Source organism: Coregonus clupeaformis, unplaced genomic scaffold, assembly GCF_020615455.1.
Source record: "Coregonus clupeaformis isolate EN_2021a unplaced genomic scaffold, ASM2061545v1 scaf0772, whole genome shotgun sequence".
NCBI lineage: Eukaryota > Metazoa > Chordata > Actinopteri > Salmoniformes > Salmonidae > Coregonus > Coregonus clupeaformis.
Genome location: NW_025534227.1, coordinates 11,326 through 30,000, shown reverse-complemented (window position 1 = coordinate 30,000; position 18,675 = coordinate 11,326). Strand labels below are relative to the sequence as shown.

The window sequence follows — 18,675 nt, the reverse complement described above, 5'->3', positions numbered from 1 at the left end:
TGTTCCAAAGTATTCCCACACATAATGGAGAGATATACAGGTATGTGATCGTATACTATGTTATTATGTTTTAGTGAAATATGATACAGTATGAACCGTATTTGTTTGGGCTTTTTGCGGTCAATTTGCAGTCTACAAATTATTTGTAGACTGTAATTATATTCCATTCCCTTGAACATCCGCTCAAGAAAAAAATCGGCCCCCGGCTGAATCGAGTTGATGATCCCTGCTGAACGGGAAATAAAAGGAGGCGTCCAACCGAAACCTAGTCAGATATCTAAGCGACAGTATAAAAGCTCATAGGCACAAAGCTCTTGTGTTTGTGTGGCTCTGTGTGGTTGTATTGTACAGTATTCCAGGGAGGCCTGACTGACTTCAACCTCTCACCTGGAAACACTTACTGTAATCTGGCACAATGAGACAGGCCTCAATAGAGACCTGAATGGAAGACAAAATGGTGGCTGGTTTGAACGCACGACTCAGTTCCAGTGAAAGGAGGGCAAGTCTCAAGACTGTAAGGGGATGTGTCAGTGGAGGATATACCACACAGCGTATATACACGCAAGTGTCTCCGCTAGCCTCCCCAGATCCAGTTTAAATGAGGATTTGCTGGGTATGCAGTGTTTTGATGTGCATCACGTTAATGCTGGCTAATGCATTAGGGCCCTTTGAGGTTGGTATGATGCAGCATTATATGTTAGTCATTACTAAAGTCAATCCATTCAGGGAGTCAAACTTGATCTGCTTTCGGACTTGGGACGACTGACTGTACCCACAGCTGACAGTTAGCTGACACCCAAAAACTATTAAAACGTACTACCGTTGCTCTCAAGGTCCTCTGGCTCTGGCATGAAGACGGGCTCAGGGGTGGGTTCCCTTGCTGGCTCTGGGGTGGGTTCCCTCGCTGGCTCTGGGGTGGGTTCCCTCGCTGGCTCTGGGGTGGGTTCCCTCGCTGGCTCTGGGGTGGGTTCCCTCGCTGGCTCTGGGGTGGGTTCCCTCGCTGGCTCTGGGGTGGGCTCTCTGACGGGGACCTCCTTCACCACGGGTACAGGTTCAGGTTCGGCGATGAGCTCAAGGATGGGCTCTGGCTCTTGGATGGGCTCAGGCACGGGTTCTGGCTCAACCACGGGTTCTGGCACGGGCTCTGGCACAGCCTGCAGTGACAAAGTGTATAACAGATTTAATCTACTGTACACCTGAAATGCTGTTTAACACAATGGAATTGTGATTCATATTGAGCAAAACATCAGACAGTGAATATGACTTTGTTTTCCAATGGTCTTCAATGGTCTGTGTAGTGGCTAATCGAGGTTAATAGCGAATTGTGTTGTATTCCCAACCTAGCAGTCCTAGGTTCTAAATATAGCAGAGCTTTAGGCTAGACTTGTTTCTATAGTACCTGAGACAATTACATTAGTGGAACCAACTCCTCACGGGAATAACAATAAAAACTGATGAGTGTTGTTTGTCATGCATAGCCTCCTGGGGCATATAAGACAGAGATGACTGAGCCCAGTAATTGTATATGAGAAATCAGCTCAAACACTGCTGACTTTGGGAAACTGCCAAGAATAGAGACACTGAAAAGAACTTGTGCAAAAATACAAAGGGAGTGTCTGTCAAACTGCCACTACACCCCCATAGTATCCAAATTGCCACATTATATAAGGAGTAGGCCTATGGTGGGGAAATATAGCCATATACTTAAATGGCATCGCTTCCCACATTCTATAAACATTTTTCTCCTCCGAAATTGGTGCTGGAAGGACATAACCCATAACATCATCCTTCACATTCTGAAATGTAAAACCTGCATATTTTGTGCCTTTGTATCAGAGCAAACCTCTACAAACTGCTAACTCAACTGCTGACCCACGTGAATGTGATAACCTCTTGACACATTGTAATGGTTCTTCTATGAGTGACAGCTGTCATTTGCAGCTCACTCTCAGGTTCTTGTTTAGTGGCTGTGTCCTCTCTGTATGCCGTCTGCCAATGACACAGGCACAAATAAACCCCACTTCAATCCATCTCCACCCCTCCCTCTCCAGAACTTTCCCTGGCCCTGACAGAACTGGACTCGCAGGAACTCACACACACACACACACACACACACACACACACACACACACACATGCACGAACAAGTTATTTTAATGCTTTTGGTGTCTGATACTTGGGAGAACTAATCTCACAGTGAGGACACCGAGAGACAGTGAGGACACCGAGAGACAGTGAGGACACCGAGAGACAGTGAGGACACCGAGAGACAGTGAGGACACATATGGGGACACAGTGGACTCAGGGCTTGATGCGCTGCCAGAGACCTCCTGTCATCTCTGATCAGAGTAACAATGACTAAAGCCTAGAACTCAGAGTATAAGTAGGGTGCTCATTTACAATGTAGTCCAACTCTAAAGTAGTTCTAAAGTCTCCAAATTTAGAAGACCAAAGTGACAAATTAAGGAAAGAAGCTGAAGGCGATTTTATCAAAATATTCAATGTTTTGTTGACATTTCTGCCTGTGGCTGTTCATATTTGTGTCTATATAAATTGGCCACATGACTTTAAAGTGTATAAATGTATCTTGGCACAGAAAGGAAAATTATTTTAGCAGAGGAAGCTCATGCCCCCCTGTGTCACGACCCTACCCCTCCTCTTGGAGCAGACTTTATGGCGATGGACATGTTGACTAACCCACCACAGTAACAAATGGTAGCAGACAGAGCAGGCCAGGGGCATGGATTCCACCAGGCCCAACTGTGTCTCATAGCCTAATCCCTGAGCAGCCCTCTCTAGGCTACTCACACCCAGCCACTGGAATGGAATCCATTTAGCAGACCTACCCACCAACAGCCTCTTCCCTCTGCCACTGAATTCCTCAACTATTAAACACCAAAACACTCCATGCATAGGACCCAACTCACACATTCATAAACGCTATCTTATTCAGGGTCATACTAGTGCTAAATGTACAGTACCAGTCAAAAGTTTGGACACACCTACTCATTCCAGGGTTTTTCTTTATTTGTACTATTTTCTACATTGTAGAATAATAGTGAAGACATCAAAACTATGAAATAGCACATATGGAATCTTTGAAGAATCTCAAATATAAAATACATTTTGATTTGTTTAACACTTTTTTGGTTATTACATGATTACATATGTGTTCAAGGCACACTTTGCCTTGATGACAGCTTTGCACACTCTTGGCATTCTCTCAACCAGCTTCATGAGATAGTCACCTGGAATACATTTCAATTAACAGGTGTGCCTTGTTAAAAGTTAATTTGTGGAATTTCTTTCCTTCTTAATGCGTTTTAGCCAATCAGTTGTGACAAGGTAGGGGTGGTATACAGAAGATAGCCTTATTTGGTAAAAGACCAAGTCCATATTATGGCAAGAACAGCTCAAATAAGCAAAGAGAAACGACAGTCCATCATTACTTTAAGACATGAAGGTCAGTCAATATGGAAATGGTCAAGAACTTTGAAAGTTTCAAGTGCAGTCGCAAAAGCCATCAAGCGCTATGATGAAACTGGCTCTCATGAGGACCGCCACAGGAAAGGAAGACCCAGAGTTACCTCTGCTGCAGAGGATAAGTTAATTAGAGTTACTAGCTTCAGAAATTGCAGCCCAAATAAATGCTTCAGAGTTCAAGTAACAGACACATCTCAACATCAACTATTCAGAGGAGACTGCGTGAATCAGGCCTTCATGGTCGAATTGTTGCAAAGAAACCACTACTAAAGGACACCAATAAGAAGAAGAGACTCGCTTGGGCCAAGAAACACGAGCAAAGGACATTAGACTGGTGGAAATCTGTCATTTGGTCTAATGAGTCCATATTTGAGATTTTTGGTTCCAACCGCTATGTCTTTGTGAGACGCAGAGTAGGTGAACGGATGATCTCCGCATGTGTGATTCCCACCATGAAGCATGGAGGAGGTGTGTGATGGTGTGGGGGTGCTTTGCTGGTGACACTGTCTGTGATTTATTTAAAATTCAAGGCACACTTAACCAGCACGGCTACCACAGCATTCTGCAGCGATACGCCATCCCATCTGGTTTGCGCTTAGTGGGACTATCATTTGTTTTACAACAGGACAATGACCCAACACACCTCCAGGCTGTGTAAGGGCTATTTGACCAAGAAGGAAAGTGATGGTGCTGCATCAGATGACCTGGCCTCCACAATCCCCCGACCTCAAACAAATTGAGATGGTTTGAGATGAGTTGGACGGCAGAGTGAAGGAAAAGCAGCCAACAAGTGCTCAGCATATGTGGGAACTCTTTCAAGACTGTTGGAAAATAATTCCAGGTGAAGCTGGTTGACAGAATGCCAAGAGTGTGCAAAGCTGTCATCAAGGCAAAGGGTGGCTACTTTGAAGAATCTAAAATATGTTTTGATTTGTTTAACACTTTTTTGGTTACTACCTGATTCCATGTGTTATTTCATAGTTTTGATGTCTTCACTATTATTCTACAATGTAGAAAATAGTAAAAATAAAGAAAAACCCTTGAATGAGTAGGTGTGTCCAAACTTTGACTGGTACAGTAGGTCTATAGAATCCCTTTAGAGCAATGGTATTCAAACCTTTTAAGCGGGGACCCCATTTTTTTACAGAATTTCTCGCGACCCCACCCTACCCCAAATCTAATGACACAATCTTAAAATTGGTAAATGTCGATTTTTATGTCAACCTTCAATTCATTGCATTTTGATTTCTTATCAAAATGAAAAGAAACCAATAAATACATTTACTCAAAAAAAGTATATATCTTTTTTTTGGCTACCCCACTGCAGTTCCCCTGACTTTGAATACCACTGCTTTAGAATGAGATGATTCATTGCTCACATTTTGTAAGTTACACTATCATCACAAATACTCCCTTTTTACATCTCTCTCCTAATTTGGTCAGAGAGCTCTCTCTAGTAGAAGTGTATGAGGTCATTATTCCATTGTGCATCAGTCATCATCTCTCAGGCTCCTCATGTACCACCCAGACACCAAACTTAGGCCAAGAGCTTTAGGATGGCTTGTAGAGGATTTAGGGCCCTGTTAACAACTGCCTGACCAATTAACCCCTCACTCAGCTCATACAGTGACAGTGACCTCTGACCTCATGCTGTAGATGTGGCATCCACTGACATGCCCTCAGCCATTTTGGGTAAGTACACTCTTAGAAAAAAGGGTTCCAAAAGGGTTCTTCGGCTGTCCCCATAGGAGAACCCTTTTTGGTTCCAGGTAGAACCCTTTTTGGTTCCAGGTAGAACCCTTTTCGGTTCCATGTAGAACCCTGTGTAGAAAGGGTTCTACATGGAACCGAAAAGAGTTCTACCTGGAACCAAAAAGGGTTCTTCAAAGGGTTCTCCTTTGTATGTGGTAAGTGTGAAAGTGTGTGTATGGGTGTGTGTGTGTGTGTGTGTGTGTGGCGTCAGTATGCATGTGTGCACGTGTTATGTGTCTGTGGGCGTATGTAATGTGTATGTGTGTGTGTGTGGGTAAAGTCCAGTGTGTGCACAGAGTCAGTGCATTTGATTAGCTATTCAGCAGTCTTGTTTAGCAGTCTTATGGCTTAGGGGTATAATCTCTTCAGGGTCCCTTTTCTTCCAGACTTGGTGCACTGGTACTGCTTGCTGTGCGGTAGCAGTGAGAACAGTCTATGGCTTGGGTGACTGGAGTCTTTGACAATTTTATAGGCCTGACACCGCCTGGTATAGAGGTCCTGGATGGCGGGGAGCTAGGCCCCAGTGATGTACTGGGCCATACTCACCACCTTGCAGTTATCGTACAAGCGGTGATGCAGCCAGTCAAGATGCTCTCAATGGTGCAGCTGTATAACTTTTTGAGGATCTGAGGGCCCATGCCAAATCTTTTCAGCCTCCTGTGGCGCATGCTCTGAGTACTCGTCCTGGTATTCCGTCTGGCTCAGCGGCCTTGCGAATGTTATCCTGTTTAATGATTTTACATCATCTACGGAGAGCAAGATCACACAGTTGTCCAGAACAGCTGGTGCTCTCATGCATGGTTCAGTGTTGCTTGCCTCGAAGCGAGAATAGAGAATAGAAGGCATTTAGCTCGTCTGGTAGGCTTGCGTCGCTGGGCAGCTCATGGCTGAGTTTCCCTTTGTAATCCGTAATAGTTGGCAAGCCCTGCCACATCCATTGAGTGTCAGAGCCTGCGTAGTAGTATTCGATCTTAGTCCTGTATTGACGCTTTGCCTGTTTGATGGCTCATCGGATGTCGTAGCGGAATTTCTTAGAAGTGTCCAGATTAGTGTTCTGCTCCTTGAAAGCGGCAGATCTAGCCTTTAGCTCAGTGCGGATGTTGCCTGTAATCCATGGCTTCTGGTTGGGGTATGTACATACGGTCACTGTGGGGACGACGTCGTCGATGCACTTATTATGAAGCCGGTGACTGATGTGTTAAACTCCTCAATGCCATCGGATGAATCCTGGAACATATTCCAGTATGTGCTAGTGAAACAGTCCTGTAGCTTAGCATCCGCTTCATCGGACCACCTTCGTATTGAGCGCATCACTGGTACTTCCTATTTTAGTTTTTGCTTGTAAGCAGGAAGCAGAAGGATAGTGTCATGGTCTGATTTGCCAAAGGGAGGGTGAGGGAGGGCCTTGTATGCGTTTCTGTGTGTGGAGTAAAAGTGATCAAGAGTTTTGACGCCTATAGTTGCACAGGTGACATGCAAAAAAAAAATATATAAAACGGATTTCAGTTTCCCTGCATTAAAATCACCAGCCACGAGAAACGCCGAACTCTGGGTGTGCATTTTCTTGTTTGCTTTTGGCCCTATACAGCTCGTTGAGTGCAGTCTTAGTGCCAGCATCGGTTTGTGGTAGTAAATAGACAGCTGCATAGCTGTGTACACCTGATACCTGGCATGATACTCTGCTTACATTTACATTACATTTTTGTCATTTAGCAGACGCTCTTATCCAGAGCGACTTACAGTTAGTGAATACATTTTTTTTAATTTTTTTTTATACTGGCCCCCCATGGGAAACGAACCCACAACCCTGGCGTTGCAAACGCCATGCTCTATCAACTGAGCTACATCCCTGCCGGCCATTCCCTCCCCTACCCTGGACGACGCTGGGCCAATTGTGCGCCGCCCATGAGTCTCCCGGTCGCGGCCGGCTGCGACAGAGCCTGGATTCGAACCAGGATCTCTAGTAGCACAGTTAGCACTGCGATGCAGTGCCTTAGACCACTGCGCCACTCAGGAGCTTCTAGCTCGTAATCATCTGCAACATTGATAGTGGTCCGTGCATAGAAGGAGGCAGAAGAGAATGATATTTCTTTGCAAGTGGATACTGAATAAATGTGGCTACCTATATAGCAACAATAAACAGAATGGTAATAAACTGCATTGGTCTCACTGGAGATCCTCTTAAGAGCTGTTGGGGTGGGCCCTTGGCCTGCCATGTGAAATTCTAGCTGCCTCAGGGAATTTATAGTGCTACCGCGCCCCTTGAGTGGGTGGTGGGCAAGGGTGGTGTTGAAACCACACCTCTGATGTAGCAGGATGAACTTTGTGTATTTACTGTCCACGTCAAGATTGCATCAGCTGAGAATTCAGCTGAAGCCCCTTTGGTGTACTGTACCCTCTCCTTTAGATTGTCCTGAAGTTCTCTTCTCTTCCTCCATTAAAATGTCCATTGAGATGCGTTCATACCAGGCGGTACCAGGCTGTTTGTGTCATGTTGTTGCAGTCCATCAGACAATCCCCTGAAAAGGGCTCAGGGCAGTGGGCCAAGGTATCTGGGGTGGAATAGTGTCCCGTTGTCTCAGCAACCTCCCACCCCTGCTCTGTGTCTCTGCGTACACACAGACACATTGTTCCCCCAAAGCCACTGCCTTATCGGTGGATGATATTACCAATGAATGAAACAACAACAGACATACCTCGATAGTGTGTAGAGCGAGGAACATCCGGTGGGGTAGCATGAAGCCAATTAGTGTTCAGAGCTTTCAGGTGCAGAGCTAGCCATAGGGTGTTGCTAATAGAGGTGTTGCTAATGTGTATACATTTACATTTACATCATTTAGCAGACGCTCTTATCCAGAGCGATTTACAAATTGGTGCATTCAACTTATGATAGCCAGTGGGACAACCACCTTTTTTTTCTTCTTTTTTTTCTGGGGGGTGGGGGAAGAAGGATTACTTTATACTATTCCAGGTATTCCTTAAAGAGGTAGGGTTTCAAGTGTCTCCCGGAAGGTGGTCAGTGACTCCGCTGTCCTATACAAACACACACAGACTCATAAACAGACACAAACACACACAGCTTTGTGTCCTGGCAGTCAATGGTCACAGTGTGCTGTGGCGGCCTGCAGGAATGAGATCCTACTCCATTGTGCCATCGATGACATCACCACTGGACTGGAGACTGTGGGTGAGGTTTCATTTCAACATGTCATTGGCTCTGAATTGAGTCCAAATGTTGATTCTCACAAGTAATGATTGACTTGGAATATATCAGATTATTACTAAAATTATACAATAGTTTTGCCCTTGTTCTGTTATCCGAAACAGCTGACTTTTATTAAGTAAGAACATCCTCAATGATTCAGGTCAGATTACGCAATTGATGATATCAAAAGAGTGAATCACATGATACAGTTTATCTGTTGTTTTGACAGAACAATACACACAGCCTAGAGCAGCAACACCTCTATAGGAAACAGCTCAACCCACCATGACTTCCTCCATACATACCAACACTGTATAGAAAGCATGTACTGTACTGTTTAGACATACAGTTTTCAGCACTGCAGTTGACGGTAGCTTTTAACAGGAACTACCTGCCAAGAGGCCTGTGCAGGCCTGGCCAATGAACTTACAAAGAGCTGCTGTTTCTTAGCTTTTCACTGGGGGATTGGCTAACCTTTAAGAGTGGAAATCCCTCCCTCATGCTTCCTCTCTCCTCCTCTCACTCTGGCACTGGGCAGACCTCCTCCATTCCTCTGTGTTGACTCGTCTAGTGCACAGCGCAGGGCCCAACATGGCCAGAAAAGACCAAAACACCAGGGTTTCAGCTCTATGATGAGTCAAGCTGGGAGAAAGGGAGTCAGTGCCCACCACACTGTGTCAGTGCCAACTGCCAACTTCTTGTCATGGGCTAATGCCTGTGTTACAGAGGGGAATTAGCGGTTGTGTTGTGTGAAGCCATGGCATTGTGTTCTCATGGGGATGGGTGCCTGGGTCTGGGTCTGGGTCCAGACAAAGCTCTCGAGCGCTGGGAAAGGGAAGGACAACAGGGTCCAGAGCAGACTGTAGCTCCAGCCTGCATGCAGAGGTAGGTAGGCAGAGAGACCAGGGGAAATACCAAGAGAGGTAGGTCAGCGGAGAGCTTGACCAATGAGTAAGCAGCCCTGCAGATTCCATCACAGGCTACTGTTAGGAGTCTGACGAACACACAAGAGAGCTGAGGAATGTTCTGAGAAAAACTCCCTAGTCTCTTCTTGTAGTCTGTGTACTATACACATAACACCCACTGTGTCCTGCCGTAAGATAACTCAGCTTTACTTATGAACTACCCACATGGGACAACTGACAAACATTGGATTTAACCAATGAGCAGTCAAAGGGTACCATACATTGGCCACTATACACTACGAATGTTTTGCCTGAATAAAAAAAAATTGACGGCCTTCGACAGGCAGCAAACTACTTCCGGATGACAGTAGACTGTCCTCCATGTTGCATCTGAAAAAAGAACAGCTTGCTCCAGCTGTTGCCTGTGTATCTCTGCCTTCTCAGCGTGAACAGTGAGTTAGCTAGCAGGCCTAGACACATTCCCATTTATGGTGTGTTTCAACACGATGAAAGATCCAAGAGGTTAGAATAGAAGGTTCAGAGAGAGAAGAACATCTGCAATAATTTTGGGTTTTGTAAACAATTTCTTGAGGGTTTTACATGTTCATATAAATAAAGCAAAAAAGTCACACTTGTGAAAAGACACAATCAACATTTCATGGAAGATGTATCGCTAAAAGAGGTGAGCAAATACAACACTTGATTAACATGATCACATTCAAGCCTGAGGCATAGAACGCTAGCTTAACTCTTTCTGACTGTACAACAAGAAAGGATGGGTATGGGGGCAGGGTGTGGAGTGTTGCAGCCATTGGAACATGTAAAACGAGAATGCTGTTCAGGCAAACATGCCAAGCACACATGTCCACTCCAAAGGTCGAGGAGACAGATTGGGCTCTCCCATATGAGGGAGGTGAAGGGGTTTACATAGTGATAGATCTGTAGGCTGACAGGTGAGGTACTGCTGAGACTATTTTACTGCTCATCAATCTCAGCCAGAAGCATACTACAGTGTCTTTGCTACCTTAAGGCCAACCCTCTAACACATATACACATCTATATAGTGCATATACCTCCACATAGTGAAGAGAGCAGCATGGAGGAGAGAAGGGGCCCCTCTTAATCTCAGAACACAGTGTAGACATTGATTTGGCAAAGCCTGGCTACTGGGAGTTAATAAGTCATGGCCCCTGATTGGTCACTATAGGTTGACATGTCTGTGTACATGTATGTATGTTATACTGTGTGCTCCTCCACGACACGTGTGCACACACACACACACACACACACACACACACACACACACACACACACACACACACACACACACACACACACACACACACACACACACACACACACACACACACACACACACACACACACACACACACACACACACACACACACACACACACACACACACACACACACACACACACACACACACACACACACACACACACACACACACACACACACACACACACACACACACACACACACACACACACACACACACACACACACACACACACACACAATGTTCCAACACTGCTACAGCTCAAGTATGGAATAATGGGCTTTAGTGGAAATTGTTTCCTTTCTGGTTTTAGGGGGGCCACGATAACATGTGGCATATTCACAGACTACTATAGGTGTAGGGTATAGTTAAAAAGGTTTGCAGACCCTGACCCATAACAAGCAAAACTAGACTGCTGAATATTCAATACTCTTTTCTAGTTTGCTACCCTCTGTCTTGACAATGTGGTCATGGAACATTTGAGGGAGAAAGTACTGTTCAATACTGTTACACAATCCTCTAATGGAGTATAGTGAGGATATGGAAGAACAACTCTGGGTTGGCTTCTGATCTTAATGCTTCTCTTTACATGTGTCAGTGGCTGCTCTATAGTGGCTGCTCTATAGTGGCTGCTCTATAGGGGCTGCTCTATAGGGGCTGCTCTATAGTGGCTGCTCTATAGGGGCTGCTCTATAGGGGCTGCTCTATAGGGGCTGCTCTATAGTGGCTGCTCTATAGTGGCTGCTCTATAGTGGCTGCTCTATAGTGGCTGCTCTATAGTGGCTGCTCTATAGGGTTTGAGAAGGGGGTGTGTCCAGGACAGTAACACACATTTATGAGCACCTTACACTGACCCCCACACCCAAAACAACACAGGAGAGTGATAGTGAGAGAAGATTAAGGAACAGAAATGTGAAGTTCAAACAGAAGGGAAGACTATGGACGTGACATAGAGCATGCCTCCGCTGCTAAGCACACACAGACATACAGGCGAAACATGAGGAGACGGAGGGAATGAAGGAGAGGAGAGGGGACTAGTAAGGGAACACTTTCAGCAAAGCAAGCAGCACAGGAAGGAGCCCCAAATTCCACAGCTCCCAGATGTAGCCTCGTCGCATTGCAAGGGTTTAGTGATTTCAGAACTCTATACCTTTGGTTACAATGTAAATGTGCAGTTTGCATACTTTGCATACTATGCAGTTACAGTACAGAATTGTATTGCATACCACCTATGAATCTATCAAGATGTTATTCCACTTCAATTGTATTATATTTGTGCAGAGAGTAGTGCAGGTTAGTTTTCCAACATGGTAAATGAGAGGCCAGATCAATGATGTGAAAGCGGTTAAACATACGCACATGTTATTGTAGATAATATTAGGCTTCAAAGTTGTGCAGAGCGGAGCAGTGCATGTTGGTTGTCTAATGTGATAAATGAGAGCCCAGCCCCAGATCATTGATGTGAAAGCTGATGGTGATAAAAGTGGAGCGCTAAAACAGACACCATGTTATTCTAATCTAGCCCCTCAGATAGCCAGCCACACGAAGTGCCATGCCATTCGCACTGTATGTTGACTCGCCAATGAGCTCCACCAGCCCCAGGGCTGCAGCAGCCCAACTTGGCTGAGTCCCATATAGCAGGCAATGGAGAGAAGTTATGTCTCTCATAACAAAGGAGGCTAAATGGGCTGGGTTTCTGTATAAGCACTTTGTGACATCTGCTGATGTGAAAAGGGCTTTATAAATAAATTGGATTGATTGATTGTTTCAGCTTGAGGGAGGAGAGAGAGAGAGAGCACTCTTAAATGTGCACTTTAAATGCAACTGTAAAAAATAAACATAATAGTCAAGCTCAGGCAGTAATGCCGCGTTCACGTGCTAGCCCTAACTTGGAAACTCAGAAATGTCCGACTTGCTAACTGGTTGTAGTTATCCACGTGCCACGTTCAACCAGTTAGGAAGTCCGACATTTCTGAGTTCCGACTAGCACTTGAGCGCGGCAAAATGCACGGCAGGTGGTAATGTACACACAAACCACCTCAGCTTGGTTGGCATGGTGCCACTAACATAGTGATTAAGTGAGTCTAACAAAGTGGGCCATAAAGATAAATACTATAGAAGAAGCTGTAAAATAAAAATGAATGGTAAATAATGTATTGTGTCATTTTGGAGTCACTTTTATTGTAAATAAGAATATAATATGCTTCAGAACACTTCTACATTAATGTGGATGCTAACATGACTACGGATAATCATGAACAAATCGTGAATAATGATGAGTGAGAAAGTTACAGAGGCATAAATATCATACCCCCCAAAGAAATGCTACCTCACCTAATGGTGAGAGGCTGGCATGTCTTGGGGGCATTATATTTGTGTCTCTGTTACTTTCTCATTCATCATTATTCATGATTCATTCAGTATTATCCGTAATCATGGTAGCATCCACATGAATGTAGAAGTGTTCAGAAACATATTCTATTCTTATTTACAATAAAAGTGACTCCAAAATGACAATACATTATTTAACATTAATTTCTACTGGGCACAAAGTAATCTGAAACACAACCAAAACAAACTGCAAATGCATCCAACAAGTTTGTAGAGTCACAAGCTTGATGTAGTTATTGTGTGCTAGGAATATGGGACCAAATACTAAACTTTTGACTACTTTAATGTCCAGATACTTTTGGTTCCCTAAAATGGGGGGACTGTGTACAAAACGTGCTGTAATTTCTAAACGGTTTACCCCATATGGATTAAAATACCCTCAAATTAAAACTGACAGTCTGAAATTTAACCTCATTGACATTGTATAATTTAAAATCCAAAGTGCTGGAGTACAGATAAAAAAATACAAATAAATGGTCACTGTCCAACTACTCTTGGACCTCATGGTCGTTAAATATAGAATATAATGTATGTTTGGGACCAAATATAGAGGGTGTCTCCAATGTATTCTCTGTGACCTGTGTGTCAGGTTACAGCAGCAGTGGACACATTCTGTCTTTACTCAGGGGCTTGTAAAGGGCTCATATAGGCTTGTGATGGAAAAGGTCAGTTGCACTATAGGCTACATGGGGGGCAGGTATGCTGAGTGCCCTTGGGAGACAAGGTACATTCAGTTCTGCTTATTGTGCGCTTTAGAGCATTGGCTCTGGCACGCACATAACACTGTCATTAGCTAAATGGGCATTATAAAGCAAGTATTGTATTAATGGCCTTGGAGACACAGATGGTTTTTCATTGTCATTTTCTCTTCTGTGACAATACAAGCTGGGCTCATTTTAAATCCAGCTTGAAACGTAAGGATTTATTAACTGAATAAACACATTTAATGTTAGATTATCAAAAGAGACATTAGCTTTTGGTGGAATTCGTATTTGATGTGAAACAGCATGCAAGAGTATTGCATTGATCCTGCAAATGAAATGACGTGCTTAAACAGTGCGTAAATTGCACAACTTGACGCAAAATTGGATTTAAAACAATATTGATTTAGAATACATTTAATCTAAAAGTAGAGCAATTGCACAGTGTTTTCTGGCCAGGCACTAAGCAACAAAGGCTGTGGTCAGTTCACCAAATAGTCACTTCATCATCTTCAAACCAATTAGTCAAAGAATCACCTAAGCCCAGAAGTTCTATTCATAACAGGTCAATGAAGCTAAATAGAATATCTTACCTGAATCTCGGGGATCATTTCTGGCTCTTTTACTGTCTCTTCTTCTACAACATTGATCTCTTCAACTACTGGGGCAACTGTTTCTGGCTCGGGGATAACTTCAGGTTTTATCACTGGTGGTGATATCTCCACTTTTGGTACTTCCACTACTGGTACTGCTGGTGCCAATGCTCTGGAAGGAGGAATGTCGTCTCCATAGCCTACTTTAACCCTCTTCTTCTTCTCCTCTGGTTGTTTTCTGGGGATGAATTTGGCTGCCAAGACAACAGCAAGAATGGTAAAGAAGAGCGCAGGGAGAATGATAGACGCGTCAAGTTCCATGATGGTAGAATTATTTAAGGTTCACTTGTGAAATGTTATGTTTTCTACAGATGTATTATATGTGTACATGCAAAATTGTCCTTCTTGTTGTAGATGCCAGTTGGTGTGTTAGTCAGAGTGTAGTCCCAAGCACACTGTAGATCATCGCATCCGCGCTCCCACTGAACACAATCGTATAAACCCGCGGGTGTAAACGCTGACTTTAAAGTTTAGCGTCATCTCGGTCGCGTTCCCCTGCTCAGACATTGCATGCATCAACCAATGGTTGCATGCTACGTCATAGACTGTGCCGTCAGACACCAGATTGCTATAATGGTGCTTTCACGACAACTGGGAACCCGGATTAACAATTTTTCTCAGACGGAGCTCGTTTTTCCCCAGTAGTCTTGAACGCACTGAAGTCGGAGAGTTCCGAGTTTCCAGTTGTTTGAACATAGCAATTTTCATATGATTTGATTAGCTGGGTCATTCCTACATTGCAGTGCCTTCTTTTTCTGTCCCCAGGAAATATAACTTATTATTTAGTGTAAAATGTGGATTCCAAAAGGCTTTAAATATAAGGTCAGGTGTCATTTACCTTAAAAACACAAAAATATGGATCTTGAAAGGGAATGTTATGCATTTTGAACACTTTGTTTCAGTGGAGGTAAGCGTTTTTGCCATGACACCTGGTGTTATTCATCAAGTTCCACGAAAAATACAGTCTAAGCCATAACATATTTAAAATCTTTCTTCATTATTTTATAGTCCTAGTTCAATTCTCTCTCATCAAAAAAAATTTGTTCATGATTATTGCATTTATTATTTTTTAATTTAAGATTTTCTGTGTGTCCCTGATATTACCTTCCACCCTGTTAGTTTGTTGTAATTCTCCATTTAACAAAGCAACCCCTTCCTACAATGACACCACATTCAGGAAGTGTCATCATGTCTTTGGTGGGAAAACAATGGTGCAAAGCTAAATAAATATAAACACTCAGTTTTATATATTTTTCCACATTTCATGTTGTTAGTCTGTATGTCCCACTCATACATGTCCACCCTGTTAGGCTAAATTATAGAGAAAAGTAACATTTCTAAATGTTAAAATATGTTTGATAGAGAAGTTAAAATCCTGTTCAAGTGGTCACCATTATGCTAGCTCAATCTTGCTCACTCGCAGAGCTATGGTTAATTTAGGCTCCAAATTTCCACCCTTTTAGGATTATGCACCTAACAGGTTGGAAAATGCACCCAAAATAAATTAAGTGCCTGAGCTTGACCAATATGTTTTTCTAAAAGTCAAACATTTCCCTTTTCTGATAGAATACGTTTATTTTATTTTTATTCCAAAAGTTATGAGGTCCAAAAGGCACCACATGTAGGAATGACCCAGCTGATAGGTAAAATACCTAACCAGGTGTTGTAAGATCTGGCATGCGTCGTCAGCAACGCCTGGGCAGAGGTACGCGCCATTCCTAAAGAACTGCCAAGCTTGAGGAGTCTGCCTACTTTAAAGTGCCTTCAGAAAGTATTCATACCCTTTGACTTATTCCACATTTTGTTGTGTTACAGCCTCAATTCAACAGCTGTGAGTCTTTCTGGGTAAGTCTCTAAGAGCTTTCTTTTTTCTTGCTTTCTTTTTTAAGATCAGCTTAAAATAAATTACTTTCTGTTTCTTATCTCATTTATGAGATACAAACAAGTTGTTTTGCATCATATCTTATTACTTTTTTGTTGTTTGTTTTAGTTTCAATACAGTATAATAATTAATACAATTCATAACTTGACAATATTTTTGAAATACATATTACATAATGGACGGCACACATTTGAAACATAAGAGCTTTCCACACCTGGATTGTGCAACATTTTTGCCCATTATTCTTTTCAAAAGTATTCAAGCTCTGTCAAATTGGTTGTTGATCATTGCTAGACAACCATTTTCAGGTCTTGCCATAGATTTTCAAGTAGATTTAAGTCAAAACTGTAACTCCGCCACTCAGGAACATTCACTGTCTTCTTTATAAGCAACTCCAGTGTATATTTGGCCTTATGTTTTAGGTTATTGTCCTGCTGAAAGGTGAATTCATCTCCCAGTGTCTGGTGGAAAGCAGATTGAGCCAGGTTTTCCTCTAGGATCTTTACTACTTATAGCCCATAGAAACACATTGAATAACACATTCATAAATGTCAAAAAATAAATAATAAGCAATAAGGTTTTTAACTGTCTGTCCTATATCTAAGAGACATAAGAAAGCTCAGGAAATATTTGTGTTTTTTTGGACACATATTTAACCCTTTATTTTTGTTGGCACAAAACTACCTCCATACTTCCATTCATTTGTATGGGTTACCTTTAGATGAGTCCCGTGACACTTGTGGGCAATGTTCCCTCTAAGCTGCGTGTGTGCAGGGGCGCGCAGCTCCCCCGAGACTGCCCCTCCGCGCAGAGAAACATGAGAGTTAACACTATCAACGTTTCCCTTTACTGTTAGAATTGTGATCGAATCAACACAATATTAACCACTTTCAATGCAACATACTGAAACATAACAAACTATGCAAGACTTAGTATGGAAAACGAACTATGCAAGAGATTTTGTTGTAGGCAGAATGCATCGTAGTAGGATTCTATTGCATTGACAGGCACGACTCAGGCACATACTCTACAAAGACCAGTGTGCCATAATCAATCAGAGGCAAAGTAGGCCTATATGTAAATCAACCATTGCCATATATGGATCTGTGCCATTCACTTTGAACTGGACTGTGTTTACAGCATGAGCAGTGGTGAGTAGATGGGCTTGTTTTGAGATCAAAGCGAGAGCTACATGTAGCCACGTCTGCACATTTGTTCATATCCTTTGATAGTGAGTTATTAGCCCAGTTATAGATCATTTGTAGTAAGAAATGGGGGAGTGATTGCTTCCTACAAGAGCACAAAACGTGTGCATTTCTAGACATCTTTGAAAAGTGAGTCAAGTAAATAGCTTTTTTTTTGTCTTAAAGGGGCAGTGTTGTATTTTCAGACAGTCTTGAATAAACTAAGTAGCCAATAGGCAGAGGGTAGCATAATTTGTCTGATTCCCCGGTATGGGAATAATTTTATTTTGTAAAGTGGTTCCTTGCATCAAACAACACAACAACATTTTCAGTCACCTCCTTGTCTGAAGGACAAGTGGAGAAACAGATTAATGTCAAGCCCTGCATGTTTTTTTCCTCCAAAAGTCTAATGGAATGTAGGCCTACAATGAACACCACACATTGGCTGCTACTGTAGGCTGAACGATAGAACAGCTATTTCCATGTTAAAATGTTATGGGATGCATTTTCTCCATTGTTTCTGATGGTAGGCCACTCTGGTAGGCCTACATTATGATCAAATAGCCACAGTAGCTTACTTGACCACTGTTAAAACTGAAACTTAAAGCGGGTACAGAACGCCAGAAGTTGCACAGAACTTTCACAATGTTCAAGTTTGCACTCAGCAGACCTGACATTTTCTCAGTACCGAAAACAATTAGAGGGAACATTGGTTGTAGGCCAAACCGTTCAGATGCTACAGACGTTTTCTGGTCTGATGAACTGCGCTGTAGCTCTGACACTTTCAACCGCAGATGCAGGGCCACATAGGCAGATGCGGTGGATTGAGACGCAGCCTATGCAAAAAAACATATCTCTAGCTAAACCTGACGGAATTTGATGGGGATTTCTGTATTATGCAATTTAGATTGAAGCACCGGTGCGGCAATAGACTCTAGGGGGTTTAAAGTCACCATTGGCCTCATGGCGAAATCCCTGAGCGGTTTCCTTCCTCTCCTTCCTCTCAATTAGGAAGGACACCTGTACAGTATATTTGTATTGACTGGGTGTATTAATACACAATCCAAAGTGTAATTACTAACTAACCCTTGGTTAGGCCAAGGGTTTTGGATAGTTAGCTGAACAATTTATTGATTTAGTTGAAAACCTATGAACAATCTGTAAGGGGATTCTGATGAAACTATGGATATGTAGAATGAAACATACCAACACGTTAC

The 18,675-nt window shown here is 43.0% G+C and overlaps 1 protein-coding gene across 7 annotated transcripts in view; it reads right to left on the bottom strand.

Moving 5' to 3' along the window:
- Positions 1-14,896, bottom strand: part of LOC121551773 (protein TsetseEP) — a 25,575-nt gene extending 10,679 nt beyond the window's left edge. For 2 of the 7 annotated variants that reach the window (XM_045216674.1, XM_045216675.1), the window contains exons 1-2: positions 14,333-14,890; positions 818-1,154 (exon numbers count right to left, since the gene is read on the bottom strand). In XM_045216674.1, coding sequence (XP_045072609.1) covers positions 818-1,154; positions 14,333-14,653 — 658 coding nt within the window. In that variant the 5' untranslated portion in view covers positions 14,654-14,890. Of the gene's footprint in view, positions 1-817; positions 1,155-14,332 lie in introns of all 7 variants that reach the window. The other 5 variants (XM_045216671.1, XM_045216673.1, XM_045216677.1 and 2 more) reach the window with 5 other exon arrangements.
- Positions 14,897-18,675: the final 3,779 nt, after the last annotated feature.